At 40.8% G+C, this 12,972-nt stretch overlaps 1 protein-coding gene across 4 annotated transcripts in view; it reads left to right on the top strand.

Moving 5' to 3' along the window:
- Positions 1-5,441, top strand: part of CDC42SE2 (CDC42 small effector 2) — an 87,237-nt gene extending 81,796 nt beyond the window's left edge. For all 4 annotated transcript variants that reach the window (XM_021379808.1, XM_021379811.1, XM_021379810.1 and 1 more), the window contains 2 exons: positions 3,016-3,133; positions 3,507-5,441. In XM_021379808.1, coding sequence (XP_021235483.1) covers positions 3,016-3,114 — 99 coding nt within the window. In that variant the 3' untranslated portion in view covers positions 3,115-3,133; positions 3,507-5,441. The remainder of the gene's footprint in view (positions 1-3,015; positions 3,134-3,506) is intronic.

Here is a 12,972-nt window from a genome sequence, read left to right as displayed (position 1 = left end):
TTTGTGGCTTCCTGTAGATTCTTGAAGCAATAAATATTTTTTTCTCTCTGAAAGTGAAAGACAGAGGCTAATACTGATACTAATAGATACTGAAAATGAGCTCATGAGGATAGATTTCTTCTGTACTACCATATTTTATGTGAAACATTAATCTATTTTTAGGGCTAATAATTAAGAAAAGGGGTGATATTTAGATAATGAATAAAAATATTTCTCAACCTTAGTAATTCTTTTGAAAGGAAAAACTTGTTCTGAGATGGTGGATTTTAGGAAAGGGGAAGAATGACTTCCATCAGAGGTATCAGAATGGAGAGTGGAGTTGAAATAAAAAAGACAGTTTAAATGTAGGAAAGTGAGGTCAGTTGCAGTTTCAACTAGCTTGCAGTTTTTTAAACTTCGTAGCTGTTAGGGAAAGGCAAAGCTAGGATATCTGACATGACAAACAATATGCTAGTTTTTCCCTGAAACAAGATAATGGAGTGGCAATGATTTGTACTAAAACATCAGTAAGCTAGGTAAATGGACAAACATAGCTTCAGCTTCATAAAATTCAGTTAAAGCTGATCATCTATTTAATGTGATATACAAAATACATTGTGAATTTGAATAATGAAGTCAGTGATACTTTTTTCTTTAATGTTTTTAGAAGTGTGGCTGTTTGCTCTTCCGATGTTTGCTCTTTCCTGTGTGAGAACCTTTTACATTCTCACATCTGAACCATCTCTCATGAGCTTTGTGGTGGCTGCCTGAAGCTTTGCTCTTTCACATCTGTCTTTCCCCCTGCTTGCCCTCGACTTTGCCTTGTATATTTAGTTCATCTCCAGATAATATTTAATTATTACTGTTGCTACACAGACTTTTCCATTTTGAACATTTATAACTGACCATATCTTTCATTTTTTTTTTCCAGTTTTTTGGATAATGTGCTACTGCAGTGACCAGAGTAATATTTTCTGATAAAAGAACCTGTATGAAAAAATAATCTTTAGAAACACAAATCTCCAGTTTTTAACATTCTCTCTTTTTTTGCCTCTTCTTTGGTGATTTACTGTGGTAAAAATGCACCCAGCCTCCTTGCTTATTCTTTATAGTTTTATCCCTAGGGACTTGATGGCATTTCTACTTGTTTTTCGTCTATTTAACTTCATTTGTAATGTGGACATTATGCACCTTCATGAGCCTCCTGCAATTTTATTAGCTTTTTCCCATATAAGTTTGATTCTTCAGTCAGTATCTCATCTGTGCCTTTTCTTTATCAGAGTTGTTCATTATTTTATTTCCTTGTACTTCTGAGTATAGTAGTATCATGGTTACTGAAATATATGGGGCTGGATGACACACATCCCAGCATCCTAAAGGGAGCTGGCTGATGTGGTTGCCAAGACACTCTCCATCGTATTTGAAAAGTCGTGGCTGTCAGGCAAAGTGCCTAGTGACTGGAAAAAGGGAAACATCACTCCCATTTATAAGAAACGGAGGAGGGAGGATCTGGAGAGCTACAGGCTGGTGAGCTTCACCTCTGTGCCTGGGAAGATTATGGAACACATCCTTCTAGAACACATGTTAAGGCAGATGAGGGACAGGTTTTTACACAATTGTACAGTGAATTCAGCAGCTGACACTCACAACTGTGTCCAGTAGACTTGTCCTCCAATGCAAACCTCTTACAGAAACTAAGCCTAAACTGCTATTACTACTACTACAACTAAGTTGTTCTGGCTGTACACAGGGCTACTGAAAATTCAAATCATATTTCTGAGCTCTCTAACAGTTTTATGCCCACAGAGCAGAGTCAGACAATCCCTTCCCTTGCAAAACCTTGCATTTTACTTTGTTGAACCTCATTAGGTTCACATGGACCCACAACCAGTTTGTTGAGGTCCCTCTGTGCGGCTTCACTTCCTCCTAACATGTCAACTGCACCACTCAGCTTCGTGTCATTGGCAGACTTGCTGAGGGTGCACTCAAACCTGTCGTTGATGTCATTGATGAAGATTTTGAAGGGCACCAGTTCCAAGACAGACCCCTGGGGAACAGAGACAAATAAGTCTTTCCAGTGTTGTTCTGAGGTCTCTGTGAAGGAGCTATGCATGAAATAATTTCAGGTGGCACTCTGCAGGCATAGGCCTCTTGATGCAAGTTCATTTTCAGTAGCTGAAGCCTTAAATGCATATGTTACTTTCTGCTTATTATGTATTTGTTATGTATGCTCTGGTGTGCAGACAGAAAATGGATTGTAAGGTTGGAGTTGTCTTCCTGTAGTTGTGAGATGATTAATTTGACTTCTTCAATGCAAGTAGGAAAGGACTATGGATTCTCTTTCTTATGCTGATAAAAGTAATGAAAGCCATACCTTTAAATAAGTTGTTTCCAGACTAATTGGTAGGTTCACTATGATTTAAAAACTTTGCCAGTTGCAGGAATAATATTGATTAAGTAAAGAGGGGCATGCTTTTACATAAATGGATAAGTAAGAAATTTTCCATACACCATGAGCTCTTGTTTGGTTTTAAAAGCATTTTTTATTATTATTGTCTGAAGTTACCCATATACTGTAGAAATTATCCAGATGTTTTATAACTTGTCTATTCTACTTTTAATGTAATGGTGCTAATTTGACTGGTTTATCATACTTGGCAAATAATGTTTCTTGTACGACAAACTAAATTACAGCTTGTCAGATGGAGTAGAATTGGATACCAGTACAAGATTTGATGAATTTTCTTGAGTAATCAAGTGGTTTGGTGAAAACCTGAATTAGCCAGTTTTCTTTGCGAGAGAGGAAGAACTTCTACATTAGAACCAGTTCTTTAATCTCTCCTGCTGAGCTGTCTGCAGAACTGAAAATTCCAGCAAGCCTGCGCTATGTTCTCATGCAAAAGTAATGTAGCTTTAATGGTATAAAAGAGCACTTGAAAACCAAACCAAAAAGAAAATTGGAAGCAAGAAAACACCACAGTTCAGTTCTAACTACCTGTCTTGTTCTCTTTTCTTCATTTACCCTTCTTTCTCCAGGTGAGCTCAATTCAGAACCAAATGCAATCCAAGGGAGGTTATGGAGGTGGCATGTCTGCAAATGTTCAGATGCAGCTTGTAGATACAAAAGCAGGATAACCTTGGGAATATCTTTCCAGTAAGTACTGCTCTCTACTTTTTTGGCATTGCTGGAGTAGTAAGGAAGAACATTCTTCCACATGCCATAGTTAGCTCCCTATAAATAGCTGTGTGCCTTATGATGCATAACTTTAAAATACACTTCTGATTTTAAAAAAGCAGTACTGTGTAATCATGTTATTTTTTTATATAATGAGCAAGAGATTGTCCTGACTGCATCCTTAGGTCTACAAATCTTTGCAGGTAAAGTTAGTTGTGTAACACATCATAGAAGAATTTGATTATGGTTACATTTTTACAATAATTCATTAATTGACTTAAGCATAATATGTGTGATGTATCAGTGTCTCAAAATGTTCAAAACTCAGTTTAACGTGTTTCCTGTGTTCCAGGTTTATGTGAGTTCCTGCATCTTCTTTCCTGTGTCCCCTCTTTTGCCTTGGTGACTGCTTTCTGTGTTCACGACAAGAGAGAAGTAATGGCTTATTATTCATCTTTTGTGACCACTCCAGTGAAAAGTTGCTGTTCTGCTCTGATGATGCCATTTTTCAGATTGGTCCACCCATGCCTTTCAGTGGCATACACACATTGGCCTCTACCAGTACCATGGACATAGAACTTTTTAGGGTTGTTTTTCGGTTTTTGTTTGTTTTAAGGCAAATCAAAGCACCAACCTTAGCTTCCCTTACCCCTCACAGATACTAACTATTAAGTTGCTTTTTATTCTTTTTTTCTCTACTCACATAATTTAGAAATGATTGAGTTTCCAGTAATGTTTTTAATCATTCATTGTTCATATCCATTTTTGAAAAGTCTGAGACCTGCAAGCACAAATGATTATTTCTTACAAAATCAGCAGAGTAGGTGACTGCATGCTTCGTGAGGTTGCTTTGTATGGTGGCCCATTTGGTGCCAGAAAAAAAACTGCGTACTGCAGACTGTTGATACTGTTACTGGTGAAGAATTACGCTGTGACACCAAGTCATGCCTGTTTCTGAAAAAGGACTTGTAACTTAGCTGCTTCAGAGTTATGTCTTTATTTTAGTTTTTATCCAGCTGGTCTTCAAATAATAAAGAGAGAGCTTGCATTCATAAGGCATTAGTTGTAAATGTTTGGTATATTTATTTTGAAAGAGCTGACCTCGAGACAGCAAACCAGTGTAGTACCGTATCTAAATGTTGTGGAAGCGCTTTAGTCTATTTAAAAAGCATCATGTTTGACTGCTTCTTTTTCTTTTTACAATTTTTCTTAATTTTAGGCTGTATTGTCACTTCCAGTAGCAGCATGTCAGAACTGCCTGCAATATTAGTTAAAAAGTTTAGTAGACCTCTCTAAGTAGTTGGCAGTTCCTGTGTACTAAATATCTAGGGGCCATGGAAGTTGCTAAGAGCAACATACTAATCTGGCAGAACAGATGCCAGTGAAAACAACATACAGGGTGACTTTTTACTAAGTCAGTAAAAAGCCTTTTTCTCAGGTTCCAAAGCATGTTTCTTTCACACGTTGTGAAACTTGTATTTTAATATTGCACTGTTTTCTGATTATCTCTGTAAATGGTCTCTTTTCCTCCTTGCTGGTGGTTTGAAAAAAGACAGTGATATTAGTCCTGCTTGAGTTAAATTTTTATGTGAGAAAAATCATTCTAAGAAGGCATAACTGAGCCTAGTCAGATCCATTTTTGTGCATAAGCACATATGTGCTCATGAACATAGACTGCTGTCATAAATGATTCTTTATTCTTTTTCCATGCATTCCCTGATTTCACATTGCAACAACTGTTAGACTGATTTAAAAATATAGGAACCTACCTACTCTTCTGTCAGGTCACAAACACCACACCAAATACAGGGTGGAGGAAGTTTGCTTCCCCTCAGTAGTATTTCTGTGGTAGATGTCAGTTATCTGGTTGAATAGTTCCAATTAGGCTGTTTAGTCTTTCCTGATGAAGGTACTGATTCATGACAGAAGATCAAGATGTTCAGTTCTCCAGGTGCATAAACACATGGCGATGCAGTGATGTTTTTTTAGGAGTCAACGTTTCCAGTGCCATGTAATCTAGTAGTCTAAATGTAGTCTAAAATATACAATGATTAGAAAATGATTTGAACTTTGACATCACTAACAGTGGCTTAAATTTGCTTGCCAAAATGATCTTGCACTTGTCAAAATGTTTCCAGCTTGCCAGAAAAAAAAAAAAAGACATATTTTTATAACATACATACTTTTTTTGTACATTATGTTCATTGAAAAAAGTCAGTTCAGTGTTGGCTTGTAGATATTAAGAGGAAAATATTGACTTTGATTCAATAAATGTTTTCTTTCAGTTGGTGGCCTACCTTTTTCTTTTTTATAAGTTACATTTACATTAGAAAAACAACTGCAGCCTACAGACAAATCTATGGTGAAAATTCTCTGGAAAGTAACTTCTTAGTAGGAGTAATAGGTAATTGGTAAGGCTCAGGTTTTTTTCATGTTTCTTGACCATTTTGTTTGATAAAACTATGATGCAATGATGGTCAACTAGAATGTTCTTTTTTTAATCTTTATTCTTTTTTTTTTTAATGTTAGAAGTTATAGACACTTAAAAGGTTAGCCTAGGAAAGCAGGTGTTTTAATACAACCATCCTCTTCAAGGGAGCCAGCCTGTTCGAACTTGGTCTTAACTCTGTTTAGCTGCATAAAGCATGAGTCAGGTCAGTCCTTTTATCTTTTTTTAACTGAGAAGGGTCTGCATTAGCAGCCAAATCTCTGAGCATAATCTTGGATCCAGCAAGCACTGTACACTGCAGTGGTATAATAAGTAAAAAAACAAACAAAACAAAAAAAAAAACCACACCAAACCCAAAAATAAACATGCACACATACACACAGAAAAAAAAAATAAACTCTTCAGTCAAGACATCCTACTTTATCTATGCGGTTACATGTTCATACATACAACACATGTCTAATTACAGCACAACTCCTGATTTCAGTATTCCTTGTCTCTTTTTTGTGGAGGAGAGAGGGGTGGGTGGAGGAATAGTAGACAGAGAGTCAGTTAATCCTTATTGATTTTTAATGTCTGGTTTTTGAGGTTATTTTTTGTGTATGCCTGTGAATTAGGGCACCTTAAGAATGCACTGAAAGTGATCTTTGAGTTTCAAACAGATTGTATAGGTCTGTCAGTATGTGATTATTCCTATCTTCAACTTTCTTAGAAGATTTCCACGCATCTCAATTTTTTGCTACTCAAAAAATGTCACGAATCAACTATTTTATGGAGTTTTATTATGCCTTATTGACAAAGAAAAAAAGTGCTATGTCCCATTCTGAAACTAGTCAGAGCCAACATCGGTTTACTAAAAAAAAGTTTCTTGAGTCACTACTGCAAATGTGTAACTGGCTAGATTCCTTGGAAATAAGAAAACACACGATCAGATAAAACATAGCGAAACAACTTTCTCATTCTTGATGGATGTTCTATTGTGTGCAGTATTGGCGGATACTAAAATAGTTTTTATTTGAGCATATTTGAAAAGTCTAAGTAACGGAAAGGAAGTGTGTGTGCACTTATAGTATTCAGAAGAAGAAACCCATTGACTTTCACTGTACTTCTGGCATGAAACACAAAGCTTCTACTTGTACACCTCATCACTTAACATTTCTAAATCAGCTATACAGATACTTGAATAAATTATTTAAAGATATGTGCTACTCAGCCATTTGTCAAATATTTAATTGAATTCAGCATCCCTAATGATAATGTGCAAGCATAAAAATAGACCTGACTGTAGGTTCACATACAGTGACTATGACATTAAATGTATTGAAAATAATCCCTGAACCTCACAGCCCTGAATCTCTTGGTGGGAACTGGGGGAGCAAACTACCCCCCTCTGTAAGGGCAGCACAAGTCTGAGGCTGCCTCATGGGGCTGAATGTGTACAAGTCTATGGGGCCAGATGACACACATCCCAGAGTCCTAAAGTGAGCTGGCTGACGTGGTTGCCAAGACACTCTCCATCGTATTTGAAAAATTGTGGCTGTCGGGCAAAGTGCCCAGTGACTGGAAGAAGGGAAACATCACTCCCCTTTATAAGAAACAGAGGAAGGAGGATCTGGAGAGCTACAGGCTGGTGAGCCTCACCTCTGTGCCTGGGAAGATTATGGAACACATCCTTCTGGAACACATATTAAGGCATGTGAGGGATAAGTGGGTGATCCAAGACAGCCAGCATGGCTTTACCAAGGGAAGGTCATGCCTGACCAATCTGGTGGCCTTCTATGATGGAGTGACAGCATCAGTGGACAAAGGGAAGGCAACAAATGTCATCTACCTGAACTTGCGCAAGGCCTTTGACCTGGTCACACACTATTCGGTGGATAAGGAATTGATTGGAAGGCCATAGACAGAGGGTTCTGTTGAATGGCACTATGTCCATGTGGAGGCTGGTAACAAATAGTGTCCTTCTGGGGTCCTTCCTGGGACCAGTACACTTTAACATTTTTATAAATGACATAGACGATGGGATCAGGTGTACCCTCAGCAATTTTGCTGATGATACAAGCTGAGCAGTACGGTTGATACAGCAGAAGGAAGGCATGACATCCAGATGGAGCTTGATAAACTTGAAAGGTGGGCTTGTGTGACCCTAATAAGGTTCAACAAAGCAAAGTGCAAGGTTTTGCACTAGGATCAGGGGTAATTCCACACATGTATGCAGACTGGGAGAACAACTTGAGAGTAGCACTGCTGAGAAGGACTTAGGGGTCCTGATAGATGAAAAACTGAACATGAGCCAACAGTGTGTGTTTGCAGCCCAGAAGGCCAGCTGCATCCTGGACAGCGCCAGGGTGAGGAAGGTGATTGTCCCCCCTCTGCTCTGCCCTTGTGAGGCTTCATATAGAGTACTGAGTCCAGGTCTGGGGCCCCCACCACAGGAAAGATGCGGACCTTTTGGAGAGGGTCTAGAGGAGGACCACAAAGATGATCAGAGGCTGGAGCACCTCTCCTACAAAGACAAGCTGAATGAGCTAGGCTTGTTTAGTCTGGAGGAGAGAAGGCTGCAAGGAGACCTCATTACGGACTTCCAATATTTAAAGGGAGATAATGAACAGCAGGGAAATCAACTTTTTACAAGGGTAAACAGTGATAGGACAAGGGGGAATGTTTTTAAACTAAAGGAGGGAAGGGAAGATTTAGATTAGATGGCAGGGGGAAGATTTTCACTGAGATGAGGTGCCGCAACAGATTGCCCAGATAGTTTGTGGATGGCCCGTCTGTGGAGGTGATCAAGGCCAGGATGGATGGTGCCCTGGGCAGTCTACTCTAGTGCTTCATCTAGAAGTTGGTAGCCCTGCTTGTGGCAGAGAGTTTGGAAGTTCATGATCCTTGAGGTCCCTTCCAACTCAAGCCATTCTATGATTCAATGAAAATGATGTCCCAGCTGTGCCAGTGCAATACAAGCTGTTCAAATGTGTACCAGGAAAACAGAATAGGACTGGTTCCACCTACTTACTCTCTCAGTCTGTGGCAGCACTGACAGAGATCTGAGTGTTCAGCTGACTGGGAGCTAACCTAAGGGTGTTTTTTTTTTTTGTTAAATGGCTTAGTCTTATCCTGGGTAAGTTTCTTGATGCTTATGGAGAATAAAGCTGAGAGTGAGTGGCATGAGATCAGAAGTTTCTTTTTCTGTGGAACATTGATAGCTAATCCTGCACTGGAAAAGCACCAAACTTTCTGAAGGAAAAAAATTTCACTGAGTCAAGTGAAAAAGCTTAGCCACAGCTGGAATTGTGAATATTTCTACTGAAAAGTTAATCCCACTTTTTGCAACTGATATCTCCATGTATCAGACTCATCAAGTTTGCCAAAATTATTCTGTTTGGTTTTAGGGGGCAAAGTGCATGTTGAAAACATTGCCAAATGGTCAGTCAAGAGTGAGTCAATTCAGGCAATACTATTTTCTCTTTTCTGCCATCAGTGCTAATTCTGTCTGTCATTGCTATGTAAGACATGACTTTCTGCCATCATACAAACTAACAGAAACTGAGTTCAAACTTCAAGCAGGTTATGTAATAAGCTCAGGAAAAACAAACAAACAAACAAAAAAAACCAGAATGCTGATAGAGTTGACAATAATTTGCTGAATACCAAATCTGCATATGATGCAGAATGGCACGACCATGTTTATAAGTGACTGAGTTGTCATTCAAGAGGCACAATTCATTTTAACTAGCATAGCTAGTTTAGTATTTCAGGGGGCTTTTCATGACATAGTTGAATCATCTCCAGCCAAATTAATTTTCCTTCAAAAACTTGATGCTCTGTTCTTAGACACAAGATGGTATTAACAGAAAAGTAGAGCATTACCTTTGGTTTGTCAGTTCTATCAGGTGAAGTGGATGTTAGTCATAGAAGATGTTCCTGGCATATTATGATGCACATGGAGCAGGGTCAGATATCACTCAAACTAGCTCACAGATTTCCAAGGACTTCAAGAAGGTCTTGGTGTATGCACAGGTTGTGACTATCAGTTAAACAGTGACTTTGAGGAAAGTAGATGCTTCAGCATGAAAGTGAACCACTTGCTAATGGGTACATTGTTTTTTCCTCAAACAAGGAAGCTTCATATGTTTGATCTCTGCACTCAGAGAGTGCTGGTTTCCATGTCCAAGCTGTGAGCAGTTATTTACTAGGAATGTGCTCCGTTTGTTCCATGCTATACCTTCAGTGCCAACAAGACATTTCTGTTTTTTTGGTTTGTTTCTTGAGTTTCTCACCATTACGTTGGCCTTTGTAGGTTGTCATAACTAGACATACCTGCTTTCCAGTTATCCATTTGTGTAATTCCTGGTGAGAGGCCCACCTGGATGTCTCCCTCCTGTTGATGGACTGATGGTACAAGCAGCCCTCCTTATCTTTTCCTTTTCAGCTGTAAATCACTCAGCACAATCCCTCACAAAATGTGTGAGGTAGCATGTTATCACAGCCAGTTCCCAAAACATTGCATCTAGGAGGCAGATGAGTGTTAACTCGAGATTGATTTTGAAGTCCTCAGGTATCACTCAATGTGCCAACACTAGGGAGATGAAAGTAGTTTCACTACTCTGAAACTGCTCTCCTTAGGAAATCATCTTTATGGTTGCAATAAAACATGCAAAGAATATTAATCCTTGGACACAAGTGTACTTTCCAGGTGGTTAATACTAAGATACATTTTGGCACTCACCAGCTTTTTCCACATCACAACTGAACCTGGAGAAGTAACAATAATCTCCTGTGTAAGGTGCATGCATTAAGCAGCAGCGAGAAAGCATGGCTATGGGAACATTATGACACTGAGCAGCATTTCTACTCACATTCATAAAGCAGAACAACATTTCTGAAGGTGTAATTAGGGAATTGACAGCTACATTTCAGCCAACAACACTACAAGGTTGAACTGATAGAAGAGAGGAGGGAGCAGATACCAGAGGTGGATAAATAAAGAGTGGCTAAGGGGTTGGGCTTGGATAGGTGTCCAAGCACAGTACCCAGACTACTTTCTCCATGGTGCTCTTTTCAAGAAGGAGCTATTGGCAACAGCCACAAAACCAGAGCCTAGTGCAGCCAGGCTTTTCATTTTTCACTGTTTTAAGTAGTGAGTGCCAAGCCAGATACTCTTTTTGTAAGCTGCAGCAGACATTTGGTTTCCAGCTGGCCCTAGCAAGATCCATCGTAATAGAGGGGCTGGAGGTTGGAGGGAACAGTGTCGCATGGTGGAGCTGGGAAATTTCTGGCAGATTTTAAAGTTTGTATTAAATGAAACTTTTTCTCAATATGAATATACATAGGATCATGCAAGAGGTTCCATGCAGTTCCTTGCCTCTTAACAAACACCCAGAGGTCTAATTTCCACACCTGTTTCCTGGAGCTGGACAGCATCAGGATGATGTTAATGCTGAGGGACCAAGTCCCAGTTTGCCTTTTATTGACTAGATCCTCCCCATATCTACCAGTGATTGCACACATGCTGTTTTCCTTGGAGACTGCCAAAAAGCTGCCAGCATGGTCCTGGGATGGGGATTTAATAGCCATGCCACAGACTGGCCAAGAGCTTTCTCTGAATTGTAACCAGAGCAGTGGAAAAATGTGACAGAAGTAAAAGTAAAACCTAGAATTTCAAAGCTAAAGCAAGATGACTGCTTACTAAAACAGTTTTAAATTGTGTATTTTAAAGTACATGTGCATGCCCTAATGCATATAGGAAAATGAATCTGTTCTGACCTACATATATACAGCAGCCCATGCTGTCCCTAGCATACACGCTACAAGGAGATGTAACTTTTCTCCACGGTCTAGTGCTGAGTGGTGACTGGGCATGAGGCACGTCCTGGCCTCTCATGTGCCTCCTGAGCAGCAGTGATGCAAATAAACCTGATCTGGGGGGGGTAACTTTGGCCATGGCAGAGGGTTGGAACTAGATGGTCTTTAAAAGTCCCTTCCAAACCAAATCATTCTATGATTCTCTGATATGATTCTATGAATGTCAGTCCCTCTGCACCCAGAACTCAGCACAATGCTGACATGACAGCCATCTCTAGCACACCAATGCTGTGGACCTGTGGAAGTCCACCCAGCTGAGACCAGCTTGGAGGCAGGCAGCTGCCCCAGCTTGGCTGGCCACATTGTTCACACCATGTCCCTGTGCAGTCCTGCAGCTTTCATGGCTGCAAGTTGACACCTCATTGCACCTTGCTAAGAATGCCTTTCTCACTTTGTCTAAGGACACTCAGCTATCGGCAGAAAGAAAAGCCATGTTAGGAACTCCCCACAGGGTCCTCCTAGCCCCGGTCTCATTTAGCAGGGTTGTTCCTTCTTGCTTGCCCAGCTAATGGGAAGCCCAGACAGGGGAAATAATAGTTCTTCTTGTGGTTCCAATGAACAGCATCTCCAGAGGAAGAGGGGAGAAGACCAGAAGGGAGCTGGCATACTTCTCCTGCTACCAACAGCTCAGATCATGAGGTGGACAACCCAGTACCTTGTGTACATGCTGCAGGCCTTGCGGCTGGGCTGGTGACACACCGACGGGTGGCTCAGCTCCACTACACTGACGTCTCACTGCCCTTCCTCAACAGAACAGAAGGAGATAATACAGTGAAAAGTGCTCATGGTTGGGATAAGGACAGGGAGACTGCTCATCAGTTACTGCTGTGGGTAAAACAAACTCAGCATAGGGAGTTTAGTGTGAATTGTTGACTGTTTCTGATAACAGACCAGAGCAGTAAGAACAAAAAGCAAACTAAAAACACTTTCCCCTCATCTGCCCTCTCCTACCTCCTCCCCCTAAGCATTACAGGGGAACATGGAATGGGGGCTGCTGTCAGTCCATAACATTTCATCTCTGTCACTCCACCATGATCACCCACGTCCCTGCTCACATAGGTCCCTCCTGCTGGATGCCATCCTTCCCAGCTGATCCTTCATGGGCTTCTCACAGGCTGCAACTCTCCCAGCACTGCTCCAACACGGCTCCATACCACGGGGCCCAACTGTCAGGCACTGCTCTGCGCTTCAAGTTCCTCCTGCTCTCCTCCTGCACTGACCTGGGGGCCTGCAGGGCTGCTTCTCTCCCATTTCCCAGCCCCCTCTCCCAGCTGCTGTTGTGCAGCAGTTTTCCCTCACTTCCATCTGCTGTCCCAAAGTACACTCAGAGTTGCCCATGGCTCAGCTCTGGCACCAGTGCATCCCTTTGGAGCAGCTGGAGCTCTACTCTGATATGGAGCACTGCTGGGCTCTGCTCACAGAGGACCCCTGAAGCCCCCTGCTACCAGAACCTTGCCATGTGAACCCAATATATCTGTAGAGCAGCTGAGCTCTCCCAATTTAACTC

Source organism: Numida meleagris, chromosome Z (genome assembly GCF_002078875.1).
Source record: "Numida meleagris isolate 19003 breed g44 Domestic line chromosome Z, NumMel1.0, whole genome shotgun sequence".
Classification (NCBI taxonomy): domain Eukaryota; kingdom Metazoa; phylum Chordata; class Aves; order Galliformes; family Numididae; genus Numida; species Numida meleagris.
This window is presented reverse-complemented; position numbering and strand designations above follow the sequence as displayed.